The sequence below is a fragment of the Hippopotamus amphibius genome, chromosome 9, assembly GCF_030028045.1.
Source record: "Hippopotamus amphibius kiboko isolate mHipAmp2 chromosome 9, mHipAmp2.hap2, whole genome shotgun sequence".
Classification (NCBI taxonomy): domain Eukaryota; kingdom Metazoa; phylum Chordata; class Mammalia; order Artiodactyla; family Hippopotamidae; genus Hippopotamus; species Hippopotamus amphibius.
Genome location: NC_080194.1, coordinates 123,335,673 through 123,363,464, shown reverse-complemented (window position 1 = coordinate 123,363,464; position 27,792 = coordinate 123,335,673). Strand labels below are relative to the sequence as shown.

At 50.8% G+C, this 27,792-nt stretch overlaps 1 protein-coding gene across 3 annotated transcripts; it reads right to left on the bottom strand.

The window, feature by feature from the left end:
• Positions 1 to 122: 122 nt before the first annotated feature.
• FLYWCH1 (FLYWCH-type zinc finger 1) lies at positions 123 to 26,324 on the bottom strand. 3 transcript variants are annotated; one of them, XM_057750678.1, is made up of 10 exons: positions 26,076 to 26,324; positions 24,180 to 24,294; positions 14,777 to 15,211; positions 14,046 to 14,507; positions 12,348 to 12,791; positions 11,936 to 12,199; positions 8,547 to 8,810; positions 7,362 to 7,634; positions 6,397 to 6,469; positions 123 to 1,271 (listed from the first exon to the last, which is right to left on the bottom strand). In XM_057750678.1, exons 3-10 carry the CDS (start codon positions 15,108 to 15,110, stop codon positions 1,232 to 1,234), a joined length of 2,154 nt encoding a protein of 717 aa, XP_057606661.1. In that variant the 5' UTR covers positions 15,111 to 15,211; positions 24,180 to 24,294; positions 26,076 to 26,324; the 3' UTR covers positions 123 to 1,231. The 3 variants fall into 3 exon arrangements, with proteins under 3 accessions (XP_057606661.1, XP_057606662.1, XP_057606663.1); XM_057750679.1 differs by having other exon boundaries at positions 6,401 to 6,469; XM_057750680.1 differs by having other exon boundaries at positions 14,241 to 14,507.
• Between the last annotated feature and the right edge of the window lie 1,468 nt (positions 26,325 to 27,792).

The window sequence follows — 27,792 nt, the reverse complement described above, 5'->3', positions numbered from 1 at the left end:
CCTCCCAGGCAAACTCCGTCACTTTCCACCAGGTGGCACTGAGACATATGGAGTGTGTGGCTTCCTGGTGGCCATCTGTTGCTGCAAAGGACATGTGGACACACAGCAGCTCTACACGGTGAGATATAAAATCAGGTTTATTGCGGGAAATGTAGAGGCAGAGAGACAGTGGGGGGTGTCCAGGCTGTAACTGTCCCATGGTTGGACGGCAGACTGCATGGCCAGCTTGGCGGGAGAGGGGGAGCTTGCGCCGTGTGCTTCCCCTGCAATTACAGGGTGAGGGCAAGGACCCCACTGGGGAGCCCTGTTAGCAAGCAGCAACCTCTGGATTTCGTGGGGGATGTGGGCCCGCTGCTCCTGGCCCCGCAGGCCAGCTCCCTGCTGTGCCACCAGACAGGAGAAGGGGATGCACCTGCTGCCATCTGGGTCTGCCTCTCCTCCTGCATCAGGCGAACGTGGGCTGCCCGGGTGGAGCCTGCCCAGTGCTGGCTTCCTGCAGCCATGGGGCTGGCTGCCACAGCCAGAACAACACCTGCCCTGGAGATCGTGGACACTGGGTTTAATTTAAGTTGGAAAACAGCAAAGGGAAAGCCAACAGAGGGTGTAGCAAGGCCTCTGGTTTCGGCCTGCTCTGTTAACAGGACAGCCACACCCCAGCAGCAGATGGCCAAGCTCAAAGGCCCCCCTGGCACCTTCCTGGCAAACACCTGGGGTGGCTGGAACCACAGGGGCGGCTCAGCCTGAAGACTCAGGAACTTCCCCAAACGTGCCCCGCCTTCTTGAAGTGGCTGCGCGATGACTTTCCACTTTATGGAGCCTAAGCGGGACCACACCTAACAGGAAAGTCCTTGGCAAAGCCGTGGGCTCTGAGAACGGGTGGGTGTTTGTGGCTGGGAGCGCCAGGGCAGAGGGAGGTGTCTCTGTGAATGATGCTTTCTTCCTCAGAGTTTTCAGAGGCTGCGGCCTTCCCCACGTCACTCCACATCACACAGAGCTGTGGGCCCCAACTCCCGGGGCTCTTCTTTGCCAGTAGGGAGACACCATCAAAGCGTTCCTCCTGGAAGGCCTCTTGAGGAAACGTGAAGGCCGTGGATGCTTTGGAAGAGTGAAAGAGGTTTTGTCGAGCAAAATCTAATCGGGTGGGAAGTGCTGGGGTCCCGTGTGGATCTGGAGCATCCTTGACGCTGGCGACACGTGAGGTTCCTCTGCTGAGTCAGGGAGGAGGCTGGCCTCACTGGGACTCGCTGTTGAGTTGTGTATCTTCCACCTTCCTGATGACAAAGAAACGCACATTCATCATACAAATCCAAACATGGCGGAAAGAGATAATCAAGAAAGTGAAGGATTCCTGTAATCCGTTTCCCCTAGAGATCACCATCAACCAGATCATTTTTTTAAATGAATTTATTTATTTATTGGCTGCATTGGGTCTTTGTTGCTGCACACGGGCTTTCTCTAGTTGCGGCGAGTGGGGGCTACTTTTCGTTGTGGTACACAGGCTTCTCATTGCAGTGGCTTCTCTTGTTGTGGAGCATGGGCTCTAGATATGCGGGCTTCAGTAGTTGCAGCACGTGGCTCGCAGGCCCTAGAGCACAGGCTCAGTAGTTGTGGAGCATGGGCTTAGTTGCTCCGTGGAATATGGGATCTTTCCAGACCAGGGCTCGAACCTGTGTCCCCTGCATTGGCAGGAGGATTCTCAACCACCGTACTACCAGGGAAGCCCCAACCAGATCATTTTTATACACAAACATATACATGCCTCACAGCAGTTCCTTTAAAGCATGAGATTGGGAATTCCCTGGCGGTCCAGTGGTTAGGACTTGGCACTTCCACTGTGGCACCTGGCTTCAATCCCTGGTCAGGGAACTAAGATCCCATAAGCAGGGCAGCTCAGCCAATATATAAACAAACAAACAAACAAACAAATAAATGAATAAAATGTGAGATTGCCCCATAACATATCATTTGGGAATTCCTGGCTTTCTACACTGGCAGGTCCTGGCAAGAAACACCCAACACACTGAGAAGGCCCATCTCCTGCCCTGAAGTCACCAGGATTCCCACCCTGGCCTTTTCAACATTCTTTGTTAAGAAATGCAAAATTCAGACTTTCCTGGCGGCTCAGTGGTTAAGAATCTGCCTGCCAACGCAGGGGACATGGGTTCCAGCCCTGGTCTGGGAAGATCCCATGTGCCACAGAGCAGCTAAGCCCGTGCACCGCAGCTACTAAGCCTCCGCTCTAGGGCGCACGAGCCACAACTACTGAGTGCGCGTGCTGCAACTACTGAAACCCACACGTCTAGAGCCCGTGCTCCACAACAAGAGAAGCCACCACAATGAGAAGCCCATGCACTGCAACAAAGAGTAGCCCCTGCTTGCTGCAATTAGAGAAAGCCCGCATGCAGCAATGAAGACCCAATGCAGCCAAAAATAAACAAATTAATAAATTAATTTAAAAAAAATGCAAAGTTCTCCTTTATCACTGTGATGGATTTAGAAGATGTTAGCAAATTCTTTGGTATTCCTCACTTCAAGTGGAGGAGTCTAATTCTTCTCCTCTCGAGTGTAGGCTGGAGACTACACTGGAGTGTAGTGTGGTGACTGGCTTCCACCGGACAGAGTGAAGGCAGATGTGCTGCGGTGTGACACTGGCCATGAAGGGCACTGTGGTTTTCTTCCCCTCCTTTTTTTTCCAAACAGCTTTATTGAGCTATAATTCACACACTAGATAGTTCACCCATGTAAAGTGTAGAATTCGATGGTTTGTGATATACTCGCAGATCTGTGCACCCATCACCACAATCACTTTTACAACATTTTCATCACCCCTAAAAGAAACTCCAGGGAATCCCCTGGTTGTCCAGTGGTTAGGACACTGAGCTTTTGCTGCTGAGGGTTCGGGTTCAATCCCTGGTTGGAGAACTAAGATCGCACAAGCTGTGCAGTGTGGCCAAAAAAAAGTTTTAAAACTCCATATCCTTTAGCTACACCCCCCAACATTCCTCATCCTAGGCAGTCTCTAATCTGCTTTCTATCTCCATAGATTTGCCTGTTCTGGATATTTCGTAGAGATGGAATCATACAAGGTGTAGTCTTTTGTGTCTGGCTTCTTTCACTTATCACCATGTTTTGAGGTTCATCCGTGTTATAGCCTGTGTCAGTGCTTCATTCATTTTTATGGCCAAATAATATTTCATTGTATGAATGAACCATGTTTTATTTATTCATTCAACCATTGATGGACATCTTGGGTTTTCACTTTTTTGGCTATTATGAAAAATGTTGACATGAACGCTGGTATACAGTTTTTTTATGGACGTGTTTTCAATTATCGTGGGTGTACACCTAGGAGTGGAATTACTGGGTGAACAAACACTTTATGTTTAACATTTTAAGGAACTTCCAGACTGTTGTCCAAAGTGCCTGTGTCATTTTACATTCCCACCAAGAGAGTATGAAGGTTCCAGTTTCTCCACATCCTTGCCAACCTTTGTTTTTGCCTGTCTTTTTGATTTAGCCATCCTAGTGAGTGTGCAGTTTTGATTTGTATTTCCTAAGGCTAATGATGTTGAACATCTTTAGTTATGTTTATTGGCCATTTGTATATCTTGAACTTCATAAAAGAAATTAAATCTTTGAAATAAAAACTGTCTATTCACATCCTTTGCCCACTTATTAATTGGGTATTTGTCTTTTTTAAAAAATTTATTTATTTATTATTTTTGGCTGTGTCAGGTCTTAGTTGCGGCATGCAGGATTTTTTGTTGTTGTTGAAGCATGCAGGCTCTATGTTGCGGCACATGGGCTTCTCTCTAATTGCGGTGTGCGGGTTTTTTCTCTCTAGTTGTGGCAGGGGCTTAGTTGCCCCGAGGCATGTGGGATCTTAGTTCCCTGATCAGGGATTGAACCCACATCCCCTGCAATGCAAGGTGGATTCTTCACCACTGGACTGCCAAGGAAGTCGCTATTTGTCATTTTATTGTTTCGGCCAGCGGGATCTTACTTCCCCAACCAGAGATTGAACCCGGGCCCTGTTAGTGAAAGCTCTGAATCCTAACTGCTGGACCCCCAGGGAATTCCCTAAGAATTCTTTATATATTCTGGATACAAGTCCTCTATCAGATATATCATTTGCAAATATTTTCTCTCATTCTTTGGATTGTCTTTTCATTTTTTGATGGTATTGTTTGAAGCACTAAAGTTTTTTAACTTCAATGAAATCCAATATATCTATTCTTTGGTTGTTGTGACAAGTGTGAAGTGTTGTCGACCAGGGAAGCATGCCTGACACTAGGGATTCAGGGTTTTTATTGGGGGTTGATCACATAGGCAGAGGGTACCTTGGTGACTAGCTGCAGTCACTGAAATTCCAGAATCTCAGAAGAAAAGCAAATGTTTAGCAAAAAAATTGCATTCTTTGTATAAACATGTAAGAGTGAACAACTGTTATCACTTAGGGACAGTATTAGTCAAGTCCTGGAAGCATCCTTGACTTTGACCCTGGAAGCTAAGGGCTGGCCTTGCAAGCAGGCTACAGCAGATGCAGGCCTGCTTGTTAAGTCTGTTCTGTACACAAGCTGCATGATATTGAGTAACAGATGGGGAAGCAATCTTGCATTCCTGGCAAAAATCTCACTTGGTCATGGTGTATGATCCTTTTTTATGTTGCTGGACTCAGTTTACTGGCATTTTGTTGAGAATTTTTGCATCAATGTTCCTAAGAGATTTCTATAATTTCTTCTTCTTTTTTAAATTAATTAATTAATTAATGGTGGTTGTGCTGAGTCATAGTTGCAGCATGTGTGTGGGATCCGGGCCCTCTGCACTGGGAGCACAGTCTTACCCACTGCACCACGAGAGAAGTCTCTAGTTTTCTTTTCTTGTGATGTCTTTGCTTGGTTTTGGTAACAGGGTACTACTGGCCTTATAGGATGAGCTGGGAAGTGTTCCCTCCTCTTCTATGTTTGGGAAGATTATCTGAAGGATCTTCTTTAAACATATGGTAGACCTTGGGACTTCCCTGGTGGTCCAGTGGTTAAGAATTTACCTTCCAATACAGGCGGCCTGGGTTCAATCCCTAGTCAGGGAACTAGGATCCCACATGCTGCATGGCCAAAAAAGAAAAAAAATATGTGTGTGTGTGTGTATAGTAGAATTCATCAATTAAGTCATCTAGGACTAAACTTTTCTTTGTGGGGATTTTTTTTTTTCTTTTGGCTGTGCCACGTGGCATGCAGGAATCTTAGTTCCCTGACTAGGGACTGAAACTGTACCCACGGTAGTGAAAGCTTGGAGCCTTAACCACTGGACTGCCAGGGAAGTCCTGAGATCTTTCTTTTTTAAAGTAAGTATTTATGTTTCCCTCTAAGCACTGTGTCGCTGCATCCCATAAATTTTGGTATGCTGTATCTCCATTTTGTTCATTTCAAAGTATTTTTTTTTAATATTTATTTGGCTGTGCTGGGTCTTTGTTGCGGCCTATGGGATCTAGTTCCCTGACCAGGGATTGAACCCAGACCCCTGTATTGGGAGCTCAGAGTTTTAACCACTGGATCACCAGGGGAGCCCCTCAAAGTATTTTCTAATTTCCCCTGTAATTTCTTGGAGTCACTGGTAATATTTACAAGTATGCTGTTTAACTTTCGCGTATTTGTGAGTTTCCCGAATTTCTTTGTTATTGACTTCTAATTTCATTCCACTGTGGTCAGACAGCATATTTTGTATGATTTCAATCCTTTTAAATTTGTGGGCTCTAGGGACTTCCCTGGGGGTCCAGTGGTTAAGACTCTGTGCTCCCAATGCAGGGGGGCCAGTTTCCATCCCTGGTCAGGGAACTAGATCCCTCATGCCACAACGAAGATCCCCTGTGCCTCAACTAAAGACCTGGCGCAGCCAAATAAATAAATACTAAAAATAAAATAAATAAATTTGTGGGGTCTGGTTTCATGGCCTAGATGTAGTCAGTCCTGGGGAATGTCCCACGTGTGCTTGAGAAGGACATGAATTCTGCTGCAGGTGGTGGCCTCCTTCTTGCTCTGCACTCTCCCTTGGATCACTCGTTTTGCAGGGAGATAGCTGTCATGTATGAGGACACTCGAGCAGCCCTCAGGAAGGGTCTACATGGTGAGGAATTGAGGCCTCCAGCCCATAGCCATGTGAGCAAATGGGTCATTTGGAAGCACTTCCTCCAACCCCCCTCAAGCTTTCAGATGGCTGTACCCCCACCGACACCTTTCCTTCAACCACACGAAGAGACCCTGAGCCAGAACCACCCTGCCCAACCACTCCTGAAATCTCAACCCACAGACACTGTGAGAGACAGTAAATGTTTGTTGTTCTCGGTCATGAAGTTTTAGGGTAGTTTGTGATGCAGCATTAGATAACTAATACAGTTACCCACAGCTCTGTTGGCTTTCAGGAGCACAAGTCTTAAAGCACAGTTGAACTTCAGGCAGAAGTTTCATCTTTTCTGAGGAAAAAACATTGAAAACAAGGATTAATAATTCTTTTCTTGTTGAAGCTGCCAGAGGCAAAGGCACACCCCTTGGAACGATGACCTCAAGGCCTTGAGGATGGAGAAAACAAGGTGGAATGACTCTGATTGGGGGAGTCATTGGGGGAAATCTGATTTTCTGATGCCCCAAACTACCTATGCCTGTTGAAATAAGCTACTGGAGCTCCTGAGTCAGTCTTCACCTTGTCACCAAAAAGATTGGGAAGCAAGGATCTCAAAGATGCCATGCCCTCCACCCCAACAGAGGTAAGCTGCAGCCTCCTCCTCGGTTAAGCCAAATAGTGGCTTTCTCATGCATAAAAATTTTTTTTAAAACAGACATCAAGTTTCTTTTGGTTATTTGATACAACTTGGATTCATTCCTGTATTTTATAAGATATAGCCCTTAATATTTCCATGAATTAATATGAGACAGATAACACTTTCTAAAGACTGGTTTTACATTCTGTTTATCTGAAGGAAACCCATTTTCAGGCCGATACAGTTATTTGCAAAACTATGTGTGTGTGTGCGCGCACACTAGTACATTCTTCTAGGGCGGTCTATATTTTTTCATCAGATTTTCAAAAGATACTACCATCCATAAAAAGTTAAGACCTCTTAGTATAAAAGAGAGGAGAAAAATGGCAGTTAGAAGTGGAGTTTGTTTTAAGGATGGGACACATTTAGGTGTGTTTCTAGGTCCAGGAGAAGGAGCCAGTAGAGAGGAGGGGTAGAAGATTCTGGAAAGGCAGGAAAGCCAGGGAACAAAGCTCCCCAGGTGGTGCCTGTCCCTTGAGGTGTCTGAACCTCGGGCTGCCAGAGACGAAGATACCTGCAGCTCCCCCGTCCTCACCCCTGTCTGTACCTGGGTCCTCCTGCTGGGCCGGGCTGGGGAGCTGCTCCCGCTGCCGCAGGGCCTCCAGGCCCCCCAGGTCGGGCAGGTGGCAGTGGCTGCGCATGACGGTCACGCGCTGGCCCTGGGTGATGGCCCGGCTGCGGCAGCCCATGCGGGCCTGGTCCCGGCACATCCAGTACACCTTCTCCCCGGCCGCCTTCTCCTTCCTGTAGAGGAAGGACTCGTACACCAGGAACCTGCCCCCGAGGGAAGTCCTCAGGAACTCCAGGGGCTGGAGGGTTTCTGGAAGGAAGGTGACATGTGAGTGGGGTGCCTGGGCCAGGCCTTGGAAGCAGGGGACAGAGCTTGGGTGTCAGGGACAGAGACTGCTTCCTTTGTCCTACCAGCCAGCTCCAGCCAGGAAACTGCAAACACCCCCAACCCCTGCAGGTCCCACTCTGGTCCCTGCCCTCCACCCCAGCCTGTGCTGCAGGGCCCTGGGGACTGAAACGCAGGCCACCATGGCCCTGACACCCTGGAGTGCAGACTGGCTGTCTGTCTGGGGGCTCTGGTGCTACCGGGGAGGCTGGCCCTGTAGCCTCCCAAAGCCTGAGCTTTCCCACAGGCCTCCTCTGACCCTGCTCCGCCCCCATGCTGGCTGGCAAGTGCCCAGGGCAGGGGCTGGGCTGGAACACTCCGGGACGCCCATGGTTGGTCTGGACGGAGCCGTAGGGGCCTCCCGGCTCCCTGTCCACCCTCTCCGCAGCCAGCTGGCAACCAATCAAATTCTCCCTTTGAAGACTTTTAAGAATCGGAACTGAAAGCCCCTGACATGTTGGGGTTGAAATGGCCCAGAGGCACCGGCGGGGGTTGCGGAGGGAGAGGGGAGACAGAGGGTCCCCCAGGTCAGCAGTGCTGCCCACAGATGGGCGCCGAGCACTTCCTACAGCTGACAGTAACGCTGCTGCGGCCCCGGGCCCCTTTCCTCCAGCGCTCTGAGTGGGTTTCTCCGGCTGACCGCCCATCCCAGACGAGGGCCAGCGCCATGAGCAGGAAGCCCAGGTGTGCCCCTGCCCTCAGGGAGCTCACGGCCCAGGGCCACAGGAGGCATGTTCCAGCAGGTGGCCTCCAGCCTGCGTTCAGGCCATCCCCAGGGGCTGCTGGGCCAGCAGGGAGCCCAGGGCCCGGCCCCTGCCCACCCCCTCTCACCCGCACCTGAGCCTTCCCTCTGGGCCGGGCTGGGGAGCTGCTCCCGCTGCCGCAGGGCCTCCAGGCCCCCCAGGTCGGGCGGGTGGCAGTGCCTGCGCATCACCATGACCCGTGGGCCCTGGGTGATGGCCCGGCTGCGGCAGCCCATGCGGGCCTGGTCCCGGCACGTCCAGTACACCTTCTCCCCGGCCGCCTTCTCCCGCCTGTACAGGAAGGACTCGTACACCAGGAAGCTGCCCCCAAGAGGGGTCCTCAGGAACTCAGGGCCTCCTGGGGAGACATGGGACAGGGGGTCAAGGTAGGGAGAGCCTGGAGCCAGGCCTGGAGCAGAGGAGCGAGGGGGCCGGGGCCTCATTCTCAGAACCAAGAGCAGCGCAGCATGGCTCCCAGCGTGAGGCCCACGGACCCCACCCCACGCTGCATCCACCTCTGCGCAGCCCAGGACGTGGGCCCCCCGTCCCCCAGATCCAGCCTAGCCCGAGCTCCCAGGGCTCCTGTGCTGAGCCTGGGAGAGAGGGGAGGCGGGAGACGGGTGAGGTGGAGGCCGCTGAAGGCAGGGTCTGCCTCCCCTACCTCGTGGTGCCAGCAGGAAGGCGGCATCTTATCTGAGGTGCCAGCAATGGGATGGCACAAGGGCCTCTTGTCCCTGCTAAGTTGGAGGAATGAGTGGACAGGCTCCTTTGGAGGATAAGGAAACAGAAGCGAAACGGGAGTTGTGTGCAGCCCCTTGTGCGTGGTGGGCGGTGGGGAGGTAGAAGGGTTCACTCCCCCAGAGGGCCAGGCTGGGTGGGCTTTGACCTGAGGGTGGGAGGGGAGGCAGGGAGCAGCCTGGGCCACTGTCCTGATGCATTGAGATGGGGGACCTGGGAGGTGGCTGTGCCCTCCTGCTCCAAGGACACCCTTCCCACCGTCCAGGCTCCAGGACCACACAGGGGAAATGGAGGGGGACTGGGGGTGGTGGTGTCCGTCAGCACAGCAGTGGGGCAGCAGCCGTGGGGATGGCGAGAATGCCCTGGAGAAGTGGGGGCCGGTGGGCAAGTGGCCAGAGGGGAGGTATGTGATGTGGGGCATGTTTTTGCTGCCCCTGCACCCCATGAAAACATCCACCGTGGAACAAAAAAGGCACAGGGCATGAGGCCAGAGATTTAGAGAGGAGAGGAGAGGGCAGAGATGCGGACCCAGGTTAGAGGCCGGGCAGAGGGGGACACCTGGCCACAGACCTGGCTACGCGAGAGCTCACCCAAGGAGCTCTTGGGGGTGAGGGGACACTCTCAGAACAAGCAGAGTCCAGTGGCTGAGCCCAGGGAGGCCAAGGTCCCTCCGCAGGAGGGGTCCAGAGCAGGCCCCAAACAGGGGGACTGGCGAAGGCTGTCTGCGTGAAGGGCAAAGAGACAGGTGCCCGCCTTGGGGAGGAAGAGTTTGGGGGTTGGGGCAGGAGGAGGAAGTCGGCATCAGACATGACACGTCCCTCCCTGTTTCCCCACCCTGGAGCCAGCAGCCAGGCTGAGACCCCTGCAGGAGGTTCGTCCTGGGGCACTGAGGCCTGGGGTCTCGAGGGTCGCCGGGTCGGTGCCCACATACAAAGCATGTTGGTCTCCCCTTCAACCTGGCAGACGGCCAAGGACCACGGGACACGTGCGTCAAAGATTCTTACACCATCTTACATGATCAAAAAGTCAAGATTCTTAACAACGTATCTCAAATGAGACCATGCAAAGCATTTAAAGTATACACAACAATCATTTCCCCTTTAGTTTTGCTGCTGTACACAGCTGTGTGATTGACAGAAAATTGAATTGAATGGCATGTAACTGCTTGGAAAATTTCACCTGTCGACAAAAAAAATAAAAATAGAGAAGCTTCACCTTGAAAGGCAGAGACCAAACAAACCCACAGAGAAAAGGCATTTGGAGAAAACAAGGCCACTGCCAGAGACTGGACAGCAGGGTCGCTGCGCTCCCGGGACAATGGAACGCAAAGGAGTTCAAATACAAGAGTGAAAGTTAAAAATTAAATAGAAGGACCGGAAAGCAAAATCAAGGAAATGTCAGAAAAACGGGGACTGGAAAATCATTGAACATGAGGAAACTTCCATGAGTGAAGGACATGAGTTTCCAGCCTGAAAAGGCCCCGAGCGCCCCCAGCACAGCCACGTACCCCAGGGATGGAGACACAACCCTACACCTTTAAGCAAAGACTCCCCGCGTGCACCTTGGGAAGCTGTGGTCATTTGAGCACAGAGACCAAACCACCACGGAAAAGGAGCCACAAACAGCCACGCCTCCACTGCAGTGTATTTCTGCTTGGCTGCAGACAGATTTAGAGAACAAAAGTGCAACAGCTGCGCTGAGAGGAGGGGGCGGTGAGTAACTGCTGCAACGAGGAGATAAGAAACCAGTTGACAGAGGGGAAAGGAAGCAGGCTTTAGGGAAGAGGGCGGCAGATGCCCTAAGGAACAACGGAAAGGGGACGTCCCTGGAGGTCCAGTGGTTAAGACTCCACGCTTCCACTGCAGGGGGCATGGGTTTGATCCCTGGTCAGGGAACTAAGGCCCTATGCTGTGCTGTGCGGCCAAAAAATTTAAAAAGGAAGGAAAGAAGGGAGGAAGAAAACAAAAAAAGAAACAATGGAAGGAGCTGAGTGGTTATCGGGGTGGGAGTTGGCGGTGAGGACGAGGCGGGGCCAGATCATCCCCAGGTACACAGAAGTTACAAGGAAATGGGATAAAAAGAGAGTCAGAAGGGAAAAGAAAGCAGAGATCTGGAGTTTGAGAGAATTTTAGGGCCAAAAAGGCTCTAAAGGACACTCAGAAAAGTATGGGAATGGGAACCCCTGAGGGAGAGGCAGGTGTGCGGAGGAGAGGGCTGGGCTGAGGCTGCTGTTAGCAAGATGAGCAGGAACATGCCCGTTACTGTGGCCGCGGGACTCACACACAGGCCCTGTGGGGCGGAGGAGAGCAGAAGCCTATCACAGGAACGTGTCACCTTCAGCCCTTAGAAATGTCTGTAGGACGTGCTTGTTTCTGGGAACAGTGTCCGCCACTCACACAGGAAAAATGAGAACCTGGCTTGTGCAATTAGCTTCCTCTATAAATCCTATACATTCTTAAGGAAAATGAAAGGACAAGGAGGAGAGGAAGCCTGGGTTGACCAAGTGCTGCGGAGATTCCAGGCTGGTCTGGGCAGGAGGGTGAGGACATCACCCCATCGACTTGGGGATGAGGTGAGGTGGGCCAGGAGCGGGGTGGGGGGAGGGAGAGGAGAGAGGAGGGAGCTGTAACCTTCCAGAGGGTCCCCAGTGAGGACGGGGATGACACTTGCTGGAGGTGAAGAGGGAAGGGCGGGCCGTCCGGGTCTCCTGCCTGTCCCCCAAGGCTGCTCCCTGGTCTGACCCACCTGGGCTCCCTCGCTGGGCTGTGCCAGGGTGTTTCTCCCGCTGCCGCAGGGCCTCCAGGCCCCCCAGGTCGGGCGGGTGGCAGTGGCCTCGCATCACAGTCACCCGCTGGCCCTGGGTGATGGCCCGGCTGCGGCAGCCCATGCGGGCCTGGTCCCGGCACGTCCAGTACACCTTCTCCCCGGCCGCCTTCTCCCGCCTGTACAGGAAGGACTCGTACACCAGGAAGCTGCCCCCAAGAGGGGTCCTCAGGAACTCAGGGCCTCCTGGGGAGACATGGGAACGTGGGTGGGGGGAGGGCGGGAGGAACCTGGGGCCTGGGTGGAAGCAGGGCCTGGGGCTGGGTCGGGCCTGGAGCCTGGGGGAGCAAGGCTGGAGGAGGGCAGAGCTCTGGGAAAGCGGGTGTGGACTCACCCAGGTCTCCATCCTGGTCCTCCTCGCCTTGGGGCTGGGCCAGGAGGTCCTGATCTTTGACCTTTGAGCGCCTTCTGGGCTGGGGCCTGGTAAGAGTCAGGGGGCCGGGCCCCCTGCGGTAGAACAGGCTGTCCACGCCTTGGAGCAGCTTGTCCGCTTGGCCCCCAGGGCCGCCTGGCCTGGCCCGCAGCGACTCCATAGCCTTTTCCTGCTGCCGCCGGGCCTCCAGGCCCTCCACGTCGGGTCGGTGGCAGTGGCCGCGCATGACAGTCACCCGCTGGCCCTGGGTGATGGCCCGGCTGCGGCAGCCGTGCAGCGCGTGGTCCCGGCACGTCCAGTACACCTTGTCCCCCACGGCCTTCTCCCGCTTGTAGAGGAAGGACTCATGTACCAGGAAGCTGCCCCCGTAGCAGGTCCTCAGGAACTCCAGGGCTGGGGGTCCTCCTGGAGGAGGAAGTGGGGAGGGGGCTGGGCAGGTGAGGGCTGGTGGAGTTCACCGTGTGGGCCTGGGTGCATCCCCACTGACTGCCCGCCCAGCGAGCCAAGGAGGTCTTACAGCTCCTCTCCTGATGGCCGGTGAGGAGCCCACGGCTCCGGGTGGTCAAGCACCACGTCCGAGGTCACACACTGGGGAGGACCAAGCCGGCTCTGACGCCACAGCCTGAATGCTCAGTCACTCCCGATCATACTTTTTCTTAGGGTTTGTTTGAAAATTATATCTAATTAAAAAAAAAATGTTTATTTGGCCATGCTGGGATTTAGTCACAGCGTGTGGGATCTACTTCCCTGACCAGGGATTGAACCCGGGCCCCCTGCATTGGGAGCGTGAAGTCTTAACCACTGGACCACCAGAGAAGTCCCTTGTATCTAATTTTTGAATAACACATGCACACACCATAAAATGAAATGGGACCAAAAGATACACAGTGAAAGACAAGTCTCCCACTTCCTCACCCCACCCCTGGCACCCAGCACGGCAGCCGCCTTCAATCCCTAAACCCTTCAATGCTTCCCAGGTCAGGAGGAAGCCAGCATTTGGGACCAAGCCCACCTCCCAGTTACTGGTAATAAAAACCGCCACAAAAACCAAACCAAACCAAACCAAACCAAACCAAACCAAACCAAACCAAACCAAACCAAACCAAACCAAACCAAACCAAACCAAACCAAACCAAACCAAACCCAACCCAACCCAACAAAGAATAAAAACCTCTGCAAAGACTCCACCTACCAGTTACTCAGCAACAACACATGCTGGACCAGGGCTGACACTTCCCACACATCAGCACCAGATCCCCTAACCGGGCGAGGCTATCACCTCTCTTAGGAACCATCTCCTGAATCTGCAGAGCTTCAGCAAGGCTGCCCAGCTATATCAGACGGGGCTGGACCTTGAACCTCTGGTACAAAGCTCAAGTCTCCCACCAGGCCAAACATCCCAAACTTCAAAGTTTACCAGAATCACGTGGGGACCCATAAACCTCAGGTTTTTGCATCAGGAAGCTCCAGAAGGACCTGGTTCACGAACACTAGTGCTACCCCATGGGCTTAATGATTACTGGGATGTGTTTATGTTTTCAAAATCGTTTTGACTTTGAGCACATTAATAAGACAATGGGACCCACACTCGTCTTTGGGCAGAGGAAAGGGCTGTGGTTCCTGCCTGCCCGAGAGTAGAGCTGGGTGGGGGGCACTCACCAGTCCCCAGTGTCGGGCGTTTCTTGGGAGGCAAGCTCAGCAGTGACAGGGCTCGGAGCCCCTCATCCTCCTCGGAGGCAGGCTTGCTCAGTACAGGCCCTGGGGCTGGCTCCGGCTCCTCGGGGCAGAGCCACGGGCCCACCCCCTCCAGGGGCTCCTCCACTCGGTCACCAGGGCACTGGGGACCCCCCAAACCTTCCAGCAGGGCCGGGCTGGGCAGCTTCTGTCTCTGGCGCCGGGCCTCCAGGCCCTCCTCGTCGGGTGGGTGGCAGTGGCCCCGCATCACTGTGGCCCTCGGGCCTCGGGTGATGGCCCGGCCCCGGCAGCCCAGCTCAGTGTGCTCTCGGCACTTCCAGTACACCTTGTCCCCCACGGCCTTCTCCTGCTTGTACAGGAAGGACTCCAGCACCAGCAGGCGGCCCCCGAACGGGGTCCTCAGGAACTCCAGGGGCTGGGGGGCTGCTGAAGGCAAGTGGAGGGGCAGGTCAGCTGACACGGAGCAAGGCTTGAGCCAGGGGCACAGATGGGAACATAGGGATTGGGGTGCCCAGGGATGACATCCTGCAATCGTTACAGCAGCCTGGGTCAGGGTCAAGGTCAAGGAGGCCCTCCTCAGAGGAGGGAAGGGATGGCCAAGGTCACCTTGCTGGAAAGGGAGGTGTGCAAGGCCCAACTCCAAGCACCCAGGGCCACAAAAGTGGCCAGACAAGGGCAGCTGGCCCAGAACTCACCTGTGTCTGGCTTGCTGTGTTTGAGCTCCTGGGCCTGGGGGTTTGGCTTGACTGCCCCCCCCTGTTCCTCTACTGGCAGGATCTGGGGGGTCCCAGCCAGGGTGTCAGGGCCAGACATCTCCAGGGACAGGACACAGTGCACCATCTTGGGCTGGGAGTCCACTCCATCCCCATTCTCAGTGGAGGCTGCCAGTAGGACCAGTTCGGAGAACTCTGTGGGCTTCGTGGGGGCTGCAGGGACGACATCTGTGCCCGGCTCAGGGGACTCGGGGGAGGGCTCCTGGCCGGCCTTCACACTCTCGCCCTCCTGCTCGCTGGGCTCGGGCAGGGGCATTCCGGGACCAATGGCCTGGCCCCCAGGCCACACTCAGGCCCCAGCAGATGGGTTTCTCCTCCACCTGCCTGGAAGGAACCTGGCAGTCCAGGGACTCCGTCCTAAGGGAGGAGGCAAAATCCCATCAGTGGAGGTGCCCTTGGGCCTGGGTTCAGGAAGAAGAATCTGGGCTGGAGGTGGGGGCAGATGGGGCTGCCTTGGTGCCCCCGGGGAAGGACCTGAATGGAACCAGAGAACCCTGGGCCGGCGTGCCTGCTCTCTTGGCAGCCTTGGGCCCGTCACCTCCCCCAGACAAACCTCAGTGTCCCTGTCTGTAAAATGTGCCAAATACAGGGCTCTCAAAGGGCTGTTGGGGTGACCAGGGTACTGACAGCGGTGAGTTACTAGGAGTCCAGGCCCACAGGTGCTGAGCACAGGGTGAAGTGCTTCCACAGGTTTTTCCATTTAACCTTCAGCCCATGTTATGAAAGTTGATCTTTCTCACTGACCCAGGATACGGATGAGGACCCTGAGGCATGAGCCATGAATGCAGAGCTGGGCATCCAGTCGAGGTGGGTCCAGAGCCCGCCCCACACAGCACCTGGGGTACCTTGTCCAGGATAACAGAAACGGGTCTTCCTGAGCACCAGGCTTCAGGAAAAAGCACTCTGGGGACATGAGCTCAGGTCACCGACCCTCCCAGAATGCCCAATGCCCTTCACCCTAGGGGCTCTGCTGGCACTCTGCAGACCCCAGAGGAGAAGCCTGGACCTGGGAACCAGGACTCTCCAGATTCACAACTAAATCCAGCCCCCATCCCAGGCTAGAGGCCCCTGGGGGAACCAAGTGCTATGGGATGCCAGAGCCCCATGACGGCAGTGACCTTGTGTCTGAGCTGGTGCTGGCTCTGCCTCAGCTGAGTGGGGACAGAGCTGTGGAGGTGTCCAGAGAATCCGTGGTCACTGAGGGCTCTCCGGCTTCTGGTCTGGAGAAGCAGAAGGGATGGATGACAGGGGCCGGGCTGGCCTGAAGACTGGGGCCCCGGGGCATCAGTGTGGGGGCATAAGTGGCTGTTTTGTCTTCTTGGGGGACTAGGTGGGGGGGCATGTCAGGGTCTTCCCCACCTCTCAGTAATAGCCCAGAAACAGACTGCGGGCTCCCAGCAGGTTTCAGCTTCCCCACATGTGAGCTGTCACCCCCATCCCAAGTTCTATGGTTCCAGTACCAGGGTCCCCCATTCCTGCTCCCATGTTTCCTGGACTGGGGCCCACATTCATCTCCCCAAGGCCTGTCAGCCAAAGTGCGTGGCTCCTGGGTCCCCGTGGAGACAGAACCAAGGCCTAAGGCTCGGGGCGGGGGGAGGGGGGGTGCAGTGTCCCCTACCACCACTCCAAACTCCTTGCACTGCACGCCCTCCTGCCCAGCCCCGGGCAGCAGCACAGCCCTGTCCTGAGGGGCAAGACTCAAGGAAATCCAGGTAACAGGGAGTCCCAGGCCAGGTCTGTCCTCCAGTATCATCTTCCTCCGGCCTCAGGACAAGCTAACCTCTGCTGCTCCTGTGCGGTCCTTCCCGGCCCTGCCCATCCCGCTCCGCAGGGTGACGTGGCGGTACTGGGGACTTAGGGGCACATGGCGACGTGCCGCAGCAAGACAGCGCCGCCACCTCGCGGGCAGAGCCGCTCGAGCGGGAAAGGGTTACGAGGGAAGCCCCGCCCTGGGGCGCCCCGCCCCGCCCCCCCCCCGCGCTGATTGGCCCTGGCGTACGTCCCTCCGCCTGCAGCAGCCTCCCTGGCTTGCGCGCTTGGGTTTGCTGCGCGAAAGAACTCGGTTTCTACTCCGCGTCCTCCCCACGACGGGGCAAAAGGGCCCAGAGAAGCTGGCCCTCCCTTCCGCAGGCCTGTCAGACAACTCAGGCCACAAAAAGGTTGCGGTCATCGTCCACCCAGCATGCATGTTCCTACAGGACCGGGCGGTCGGTCCCCGCCGTGCAGCGGGACAGGGGTGGAGGCTGCAAGGTCCCTAACACACCAATGGCTTCAGTCTCAGGCGATCAGACGCCGAAGCCCGGCCTCCTCTAGGCCAGCGGGGGTTGGCATGACCGACCAAGACCCGCGGGGGTTGGCATGACAAAGAACCCCACATTCCCGTGGAACTGTACCAAGTCATGGGTACCGCGAGTCAGTGTAATTCTCTCAACTAAAGTTTCTGTACTTCAAACGATATGGACCGAGTTCCAGTGCAACAAAAGACCTTGAACTGCGGCTGACTACAGACTGTGGAAAGGCTTGGGTCCTTGCTGTGGGCTTGAATTTAGATTCAATTGATGGTTCCTATTCTCAACCATTATAGGGCCTTAAAGTGTAGATTGTTTTAACACAAACCCTCCCATAAAGTATGCAGGCCCCTTTGCAATGTGGTCTTTAATCTGGACTGGTCTCCAGCCCAGACTGGTCACTTGCTGTAGCCAATAGAGTGTGGCAGAAATGCACTGTGGGGATTTCGATGCCCTAATCCTCATGGACAGGGGCCCTGAGACTGCCAGGGAAGGAAGCTGTATGAAGGGCCACACACAGGGGATGGAGGCACTGCCAGGTGTGGAGGGAGGCCATTTCCACTGTTCAGTCCAGTTAGGCCCTCTAGCTGTCTGTAGCCACAAGAAGGAGCCTCAGGAAACCAGCCCAGGCACCCCATGGAACCCTGATCAATAATAAACTACTGTTGTTTTAAGCCAGTAAAATCAGGGCTCATTTGTTACGCAGCAGTAACTGATCTTCTTGGCAAGTGACTGAACTTAGTTGGTTTTGGCTTTTTGACAGATGGAATAATACTAATGGTTTTGAAATATCCGATATCAAAGTACTTTTGAACTCCAGGAGCCATGCTGCACCAATCTTAAATCCCTCAGATGATCACATTTAAAGGGCTGGTAACCCAGTGAAAGAAACCAAAATATTAAGTATAAAGGGTAGAAAGGAGAATTACATATTAAAAAAGCCTGTAACATGAAATAAGCCAGACACAAAAGGACAAATGCTGTATGATTCCAGGTATAAGATGTAGCTAGAGCAGTCAAATTCACATAAACAGAAAGTCAAATGGTAGTTGCCTGGGGCTGGGGGGAGGGGGAATGGGGAGTTAGTGTTTAACTGGGAGCGTTTCAGTTTGGGAAGATGAAAAAGTTCTGGAGATGGATGGTGGTGATGGTTGCACAACAATGTGAATGTACTTAATGCCACTGAACTTACACTTAAAAATGATTAAAGTAGTAAATTTTTGTTATGTATATTTTACCACACATGCAAAAAAAATGAAACACAAAAAAACTGTAACAAACTGCACATAGTAATACTCCATCTACCATATTGGTGAATGAGGTTCTCCACACAGCGAAGATTTCTGATTAACTAAAGTTATCCCTCTATGATTCTGAATTTTACAGTCTCTCTCTTTCACAATTTATCCATTGAGGATGGATGCTTCCTAAGCTCTATGTGGTCTATCCATGCAGTGGAATTTATTCAGCCATAAAAAGGAATGAAGTTCTGATACATGTTACCATGTGGATGAACCTTGAAGACAGTATGCTCAGTGAAGGATGCCAGACACTAAAGTCAGCATGTGGTATGATTCCATTTTTGTGAGATGTCCAGTAGAGGGAAATCAATAGAGACAGAAAGCAGATTAGTGGTTGTCAGGGGCCAGAGGGGAGTAACACTAAGATTAGGGAGTGATGCTAAGGAATGTGGGGTTTCTTCTTGGGATAATGAAAATGTTATAAAATTGGCTGTAAATACACTAAAAACATTGAATTACACACTTTAGGTGGGGCAATTGTATGCTATATGAATCACATCTCAATAAAGTTGTTTAAAAAAATCCTTATAAGGAATTCTCTGGTGGTCCAGTGGTTAGGATTCAGTGCTTTCACTGCCTGGGCCAGGGTTCAATCCCTGGTGAGAGAACTGAGATCCCTCAAGCCACACAGTATGGCCAAAAAACCACAAAAAACAGACAAACAAAAATCCTCATAGGTATGACTCATGTCGCCAGAGTCATCTGGATAAAAAACAATTTTCCCTACCATAAACAGGCTTCTCACTCCTGGGCTTGGTTTCCTCACCAAAGGAGAGGGGTGGCATGGACGATATATTGAGATATTTTGAAGTTGCTAAGATCATATTGTAAAAACTATATAGAAAACATTTTAAAATGTTGAGAATGTAACACGTAAATCACCCACAAGCCTGCCACTCAAATGCACAGCTGTTTCCACTCTTGTATTAGTGCCTTTAATATACACTTAATTTTCTGTTGCACACACATGTGTTCAACATGCGTGCTATCTTCTTCCTCTTTAGAGTGGGAAGCCCCCACCTGCAGACCAGAAGGAGCCCTTCTAAAGGGCCAAAGCCTTAAGTAATGCACGCCCCTAATGCGAACACAAATCTAAATCCCCAGCAGCAATACCAAAAGAAGGCCACAAGATGGTGATGTTGCTCATTGAATGCACATACAGCATCCTTGGTAGAATTACATGTACCACCATGTTTCCAAAACTAGAATTTGGGAGTTCTTCCATGTAAGAAAATTATTCAGAAAGACTCCCAAAAATGCTTGCATTTACAAAATATATTAGGTAGAAAGCAAAATCCAATTAACAAATTCGGCAAAGACTATTATTTTCCAAGCTAAGGGTTTAAAAACAAAAATCAAAAAACCCCAAATATTCCTTGGATGCTGCCACTGCCTCTAGATCTCAATCCACTTCATTTCTTCTGTCTCATCTCAAGTCTGATCACATTTGTTTTTTATTGACTAATTTTATTTTACATATTTGTGACTTAAAAAAACCTTAAATAACCAGGAGAAAATATCTCAAAATGTTAAAATTAGTAAGAAAAGTGATATATTTTTTCCCTTACATTTCTTTTGTTTCCTCCAAGTTGTTTACAATGTGCATGAACTCTTTACAGTGGGAAAATATTAAACACTTTAAAGATAAGCTGCATCTCCTTGCTTGGTAATTTTTTTCTTTAACTCCATAACTCTCAGGAAAAGCAGGGATTCCATTCCTATGGAAGATGTGTCATACAAGAAAATAAAAGTAATATAGACAGGGGACTTCCCTGGTGGTCCAGTGGTTAAGACTCTGCACTTCCAATGCAGGGAGCATGGGTTTCATCCCTGGTTAAGGAACTAAGATCCCACATGCTGCATGGTGCAGCCAAAATATAAAATAATAAAATCCTAAGAAATTTTAAAAAAGAGTAATATAGACAATGGGACAGAGAAAGTGAAAATCAAGTACCTTGCAGTCTGTGTTGTGGGCCTTGCATAGCCGCAAAGACATTTCCCCCAAGATATTTATTAACCACAAAGGGAAAGATAATGACTTGACAGTGGAGAAATCCCACAGACACAGCCTTAAGTGCTCAAGGTCAACTTCACCAGTAATAAGACACATCAACACCATGACCTCCTTAATAAGATGCACCGAGGAGGACACAGCATCGCCTCTGTGATATTACTGCCCAGAACGCACACCCCCAGACAAGCCACATGGAGGGACAGTCTACAAAACAACTGATCAGGACACTTCAAAAGTGTCAAGGTCATCTTGGACAAGGAAAGGCTGAGGACCTGTCACAGACTGGAGGAGACACAAGGACAAAATGCAACATGGGATTTTGGAACGGAAAAGGGACATTGGGGGAAAAGTTGGCGACATTTGCATAAGGTCAATCGTTTAAGTTAATGGTCTTGTACCAATGTGGATTTCCCAGATTTGATCACTGCACAACATTAGGTAAGATGCTGACATTACGGGAGGCTGGGTGATGAGAATAGGGGAATTCCTTGTACTTTTTTTGTAATTTTTTTAAAAAAGTCTAAAATTAACTCAAAATAAAAGGATTTTGAAAACTCAGGTTTCAAACTTATAGACACAATGCAAGTTGACAGAGAAAATAAGTGACCCATAGGCCTCCAGGGTGGAAGAGGGGGGAGAAAAGGGGACACCGAGGGGACACCAACGGGACACTTTCCAACCCACAGCCACGTGGTTGGTCCTCGAGCTGGGACCTGAGCCAGGAACAAAAACCCTATGGCACCAGCCCATACCTCAAGTACGGGGACCCAATAATCTCCCTTCAGCATCATCCCGCTCTGCTTCTGGGAAAACTGAGGCTCAGGCCTGAAGTGAGTGGCCCAGGACCACATGGGTGGTGAGAGTCAGGCCTTCAGAGCTACATTGATCAGCCCTACACAGCAGCTATGTTAAGGTTTAGCTCAGTGGCTTCCAGCTGATCTGGCCAATGGGGAGGCACCGTGGGAGACTAGAGGGTGGTGTCCCCAGAGCGACCTGACTGGCAAGGCTGCTCCAGCTCTGCTGGGTCCCACCTGCCATCCTGGCTGCTCTGCCGGGCCTGGCTGTCGGGGCAGCGACCCGCCACTGCTAATCCCTGGGCTGCTCACCATTTCCGGTGTGGCTTCTCAGCTCTTCCACCACCAGGGAGAGCAATGTGATTCCCTGTGGAAAGTTATGGTAGTTTCTGTTTTCCCAGATGGATTCCGACCACACATGCTTCCAAAGGACTGTGATTACGATGCTTCATATTCACCAAATACCACTAGGCAAGGACTTTGCATGCATTATTCCATTTTATCTCCCAAATATCCTCATCCATTAGGCCTGCTGTTGTTTCATTCACAGAGGAGGAAACAAAGGCTCACTCTTAGGTTCCTGTGATCAAGAGCCAGGCCACTAAAGGACAGAGTCGGCATTTAAACTTCCTGTGTCTGTTTTCATGGCCTAAACTCTTAAAATAAGTTAAAATGGTTCTTTTCAATTTGAGGATTCCAACCCATAGGTATCAACAGGTATCAATGTATGTAGTAGGTTAAAACTGGTGGGTCTTAGTCAGGGTGATCTGCCCCCCCAGGTGACATTTGGCAAGGTCAGGAGATAGTTCTGGTTGTCAAAACTAGGGGGCAGGGCAGGCTACTGGCATCTGGGGGGTTGGGGCCAAGGAGCTGCTCAACATCCCAGAGTGCCCAGGGCAACCCCCACCGCCCCCAAGAGGAAGGATCTGATCTAAAACAGCAGCAGAGTCAAGGTTGAGAAACCCTGCTTAAGAGCAGCGTTTGAAAAATAGAACAGGACGAGTGCACCCACATAGTGAGATTAAGTACAGTTCTCACGAAACTTTTATTTCAATTATTTGTATATGTAATTTTGGTCTCCAAAAGAATTACTTGTGGCACTTGATAAAAATATACATGCTTAGAGCACAAGGTTCCTGGAGCTCCGCCCTGTTACCTCCCCACCAACCAATCAGAAGAAAGTCACCCATCCTGCAGCCCTCACCCCAAATTTGCCTATAAAAACTTTTCTCCAAAAATCATTGGCAGTTTGGGTTTTTTTTGCTCATGAGCCACCCATTCTCCTTGCTTGGGCCTGCAATAAACCTTTCTCTGATTAAAAAAAAAAAAAATTCAGATGCCTGGATATCCCATCCAAAATTCTAATGGTGAGTCTGAAGCAAAATTCAAGAATCTGGATTTTTAACAAGCGCCCCTTGAGGCTCTGGTTCTGGTGGATCATGGACTCAGCTCTGAGATACACTGGAATAGATGCCCTTGAGGTTAGGTGGCCCAAAGCTAACTGATCAATCTAAGAAGGATTTGAGGTTTTCTTTGTACAAGGCACCACACGAAGTGTTTCACATACATTATCTCATTTAATCTGTCACATCATACAGGTTCCCTCATTAATGTGTTCAACAAAATCACTAACATTTATTTTACATCTGTGGGAGAGTCATGATTGCATCTTTTTAAAATGATCCTTTAATAACAACTTAACAAGTTTCAGATACCTTAAGGTATTTGGGGGAACCTCAAGAAGAGTGGAATTTGCCCAAATTTTTAAGTAGTGCAGGTGAAATCTGGGGAAGACAGCTTGTTGGGCACGGCTTTAGTACCTCAGGATAACAAATATCAGACTTTTAAAAATCCAGTCAGAGGTTTCTCACAGAGACTTCCAGCAAAGCAAACTCAAGAAGGCCTACAAGGTGCCTTCTGCACCTGTGTAAATAAGCAGACTTATTTCATGCAAAAAATACCTTTCATTGAGATTATGAAGCTGTAGGGAAAATTTGTGCTTCAGTGGAAAGCTGGGCATTGTCTAGAACACAGCCTTTCAGGTTATACCATTCTAGTCTGTTGTTGCTTTTGAGCTATTCTACCTATCTGCACAGATAACAAAAGGCAAAATAATTCTAGTCTGTAGACACATTTTCTCCTTCTTGCCATGTAAATAAATATAGATAAGTAAGTAATTTCTCTGGTTTTGCCTCTATTTGCACATTCATGTCAATACTCCTGATCTACAGTTTTCTAGAATCTTCTTTGGATTCTCTTGCAAACTGGTTGTAAGATCTTACTGGTTCCTTGATTGATGACTTAAGTAAAAGCTTGCACACGTGTTCATTTAATATCTGTATGGAAGAGTTTCATTTCCTTTGTTTTGGTCTAATCCTCTGCTTTTCACATCTCCCTGATCATTGGTCTTATAATCCTTTGGGTTCCAGGCAGCAATTTTTAAAATTACATAGAAAATAATCAATTTGCAGCGCATGTAAAAAAAATGAGCCTTATTTTTATGAAGCTTCTATTTGATATACATTTGTGTATTTGTTTTAGGTGGATTTAAATGTATTTTTTAATTTTGGATGATCATTGTTTGGAGGTAAATACTTGGGCCCTAATGTGTTTGTTTTATAATATTCAATTTTTACTCAGTAAAGAGTGGCTAGAGTATTTTTATGTTAGGCAGATGTAAATGGAAAGTACGAGAGCCTCACAGTTTAAGATTGGTCAGTCTCTTATGCTCTTTCCCCTCCCTCCAAAATTGAGATATAGAACATCTGTACAGATACAGAGAAACTGCCTGTTCTGATAAACCCAACACCGAAGAGACATACAATACTACAAACTGTTAGGTGCCTGTCAGACACCAGTGCGTCCAAGCCCTAAGATCCTGAAGGGCAGAGCCTTGCTCAGCAGCTGATGGCGGATCAACAGAATTACCTTCATACACAAGAGTGAGAACCACCATCACCGTCCACTAACACTCGTCATTAGTGCTGGCTTTCTCGGTGGGAGACCTGGGGCAAATCCCATCACTTCTCTGGGCTGATTTCACCTGTGAAACAGGAAGAGTGGCAAATGAGACACTGTATGTGAAATTCTTCCATAAACTGTGAATCATCACACAAGAACAAGGAGTACATTGCCCAGGCCCAACAGGGGTTATAAATAGTGAAAGGGGGAGGAGCGAAGGTCCTGATGTTTGAAAAAGCTCCTGGATGATTCCAAAAGCTGCCTCCCCAACCCCAGCAGGCTATGAAGTTTAGAGGTATACACTAATTGGCTCATGGACCCTCCTGTGATTATGTGCATAGTCTCCGAATGTGCATACAGGCATTAGTCCTGGGAGAGGTGAAGGCACAGTGATCCCCCCAAAGATTAAGAATTCTACTCCAAAGCAGGGCTTCTCAACATCAGCTCTGCTGACATTTTGCACCAGATAATTCTTTGTTGTGGGGGGGTTGTCCTGTGAAATGAAGGATGTTTAGCAGCATCCCTGGGCTCTGCCTGCGAGATGCCAGTAGCACCCACCAAATTCTGACAACCAACACTGTGGAATGTCCCCTGAGAACCACTGCTCCAAAGCAATTTAGAGGCAGAGGGCACAGAAAGGGAGATTCCAGCTAATCGTACTTCCAGCCCCAAATCCCCCAACCCCCCTAGAGCACAGCCGTGGCTATTTCCACGCCTCCCACATCAGGCCTAATTCATCCTCACTTCCATGCCTTCTCACTCCACATCACCTCAGGGCTTCAATCCCCACCACCTCCTTAATGGCCTTTCTGCCCAGCCTCCAGCGGTTGGGATTCTCCCTATGCAGTGCTGACTTCCTAAAGCTCAACTTGAAACATTTCCTTCATCAGTAAAAGTGGTGTCTGTCTCTCTTATAAACACTCCACAATCTAGCCTCCACATACCAACTCTTCCGACTAGGAGCTTTTGGAAGAGGAACAAGGTAAACCTGCCTGAATCGAATCAAGTCCTGGAGATGATTTTGCCCCGAAAAGCATTAACTTCAAAATAATAAAAATATACCCTTTCTTTGGAATTGAAGTTTACATGTTATTATCTGTCATTGGAGCTCAGCATCCTCCAAAGGCAAGGGGTAACGGAAGCGAAAAGACTGGTGGTTAAAGCAAGGGCTTCAAACTGCGGTCAGACTCATTAGGTCCTGAAATCAGTTTAAGGGGCTAACAATAGTCTTTTGGAATGGAAAGAATAGAATAGACTAGAACAGTACAGGACATGTTAGGATAGGATAGAATGAGAACCCACGTAGAGTAGATCTGACTGCGTCATGTGAGGTTAGGGTAAGAATCTCCCTTCAAACTTCTCTCTCAGTAATCTGCATCTACAGGCGTGTAAAATATATTTCTCACTGTAGGTTGAGTCAAAAAAGTTTGAAAGCCCCAGAAGCAATCTACATATTCAGCCATGGAAGCAGGTGTAACAACAGCAAAAAGTGCAAGGTCACTGAGACCTCCAGAGCCGCAAAGACGGGCTGGGGCTGGGGCGGACGCCAGGGCGGGGGCAGTACTGGGTGGGGCGGACACGGTTAAAAAGAAGCAAACCCATGTGGGGCTCTCTGACTTGGGGTCTCACTCCCGGGGATGGGTGGGTGGAGGCGGGGGTGGGCGGGAAGAGGAACGAGGAGAAAGGAGGCTGCGAAGCACAGATGAAGGACAAGGAGGCGGCCTGAGCGCCGGGACGGAGAGTCCGGGGACACGCCCCTTCTCAGCATCAGCAGCCCTGGGGACCCCCGGGAGAGCCCGGCTGGGGGCGCGGCCACGCCCAGGGACCCAAGACCCTCCCTGACCCGCTGGGACCCGTCCTCACCGGGCACCAGCGGCGATGGCAGCGGGGCCCTCCCTCTCCGGAGACCGAGCCGCGGCGGATCCTCTGGCCTCGGGCTGCTGCAGCCAGAGGCGTCAATCTCACGGCCCAGGCCCCTCCGGCCACCGCAACCCGGGTGCCCACTCCCTACCCCCACCTGCCCTCTCGGGAGCGAGCCCGGTGCCACGCGCGCCGCCCCTCTGGCCGTAGGGAGCGCGCGCCACCCCGCTGGGGAGCCGGCCTCTAGGAGCGCCCTAGAGGGTTCCTCGCGAGCATGCGCAGCGGGGCCGGAGGGTACCCATTCTTTGGGCAAACTCCACTTCTCCGGGTCTTCCGTGCGCTGTGCCTAGCTGGCGGCCGGTCCAATCGGCGCGGGGAGGCGGGGCCGGAGCTCGCGAAAGAGGCGGGGCAAGCCCAGGATTGGGCGGCGGCGGCCGGGGACTGAGCTTTACTCGGACCTGAGGCTTGGATTGGGGAACCTGGGCGGTGCGTGCTCAGAGAAGAGAGTTGGAGGGCTTGAGATCCCCAGGCCTGCCCCAGGATTTGACTCTGCGCCCACTGAGTGGAAGCGGTCATTTAAATGCATCCTTAGGCCCGTCACTTTCCTGAGCCAGCGGAAGCAAAATTCTTATGCATTTCATTGAAACTTTAAAATGACCTACCCCAAAGCTGGGCCAATTTGATTCAAACCAAATAATGATGATAACAGATTATAACTTTGAGTAAAATAAGAATCCATGATCGATAGTGATGTAAATAAGTAAGTGGGAGATAGAAAAGCTCATACAGTAGAATGCCAACTAATAAATGCAGAAGGAAGGATGCAGAGAATCACCATATGGCAACCATCGTAAGTAATAATTGATTCGGGCAAAAATCATCAATGACCGCTAAGACCGAAGGGTGAAAGTTTAACAAGGAAATAGTATTTACCTATTCCCAAAGTACATATTTCCCCACAATATACTTATTAATTTCAAGAGGAAAAATACAAATTTTACAGTAGAGAAATGGTCCTCAAAGTGTAGTCTGGGGTTCCTGGAAGTCCCTGTGGGATATTCCACAGGTTACATGACGTGTAACAGGTTGAATGCCGAAGCACATGAGAACCTGTAGTCCTCCGCTAAGCCTACATTAAAGAGATCTGCAAAAAGAATCTAAAACAATGCCATTCTTATTTCTTTGTTTTGGAAAATATAGTTTCATAAAAATATGTTACGCTAACACATAAAGGGCTTATTATTGTATCTTTTTTGGTAACAGATTTATTGGATATAATTCACCTACCATACAATTCACCCATTTAAAGTGTATGATTGAATGGTTCTTAGTATATTCACATAGATGCTGACATCACCACAATGTTTTAGAACAATTTCATCACTCCAAAAGAAACCTTTAGTGATCATCCCCAAGTCCCCCATCCTCCCACCCTAAGCAACTATTAATCTACTTTCTATCTCTATAGATTTGCATATTCTGGACATTTCATTTAAATGGAATCATACAATATGTGGTCTTTTGTGTCTGGCTTCTTTCACTTAGCACAGTGTTTTCAAAGTCCATCCATGTTGTAGCATGCCAGCAGTACTTCATTCTTTTTACCATCAAATAATATTGCACTGTATGGATATACCCCAATTTGTTTATCCATTCATCTGTTGACTGACATTTGGGTTGTTTCCACTTTTTGGCTGCTATGAATAATGCCTCTGTGAAC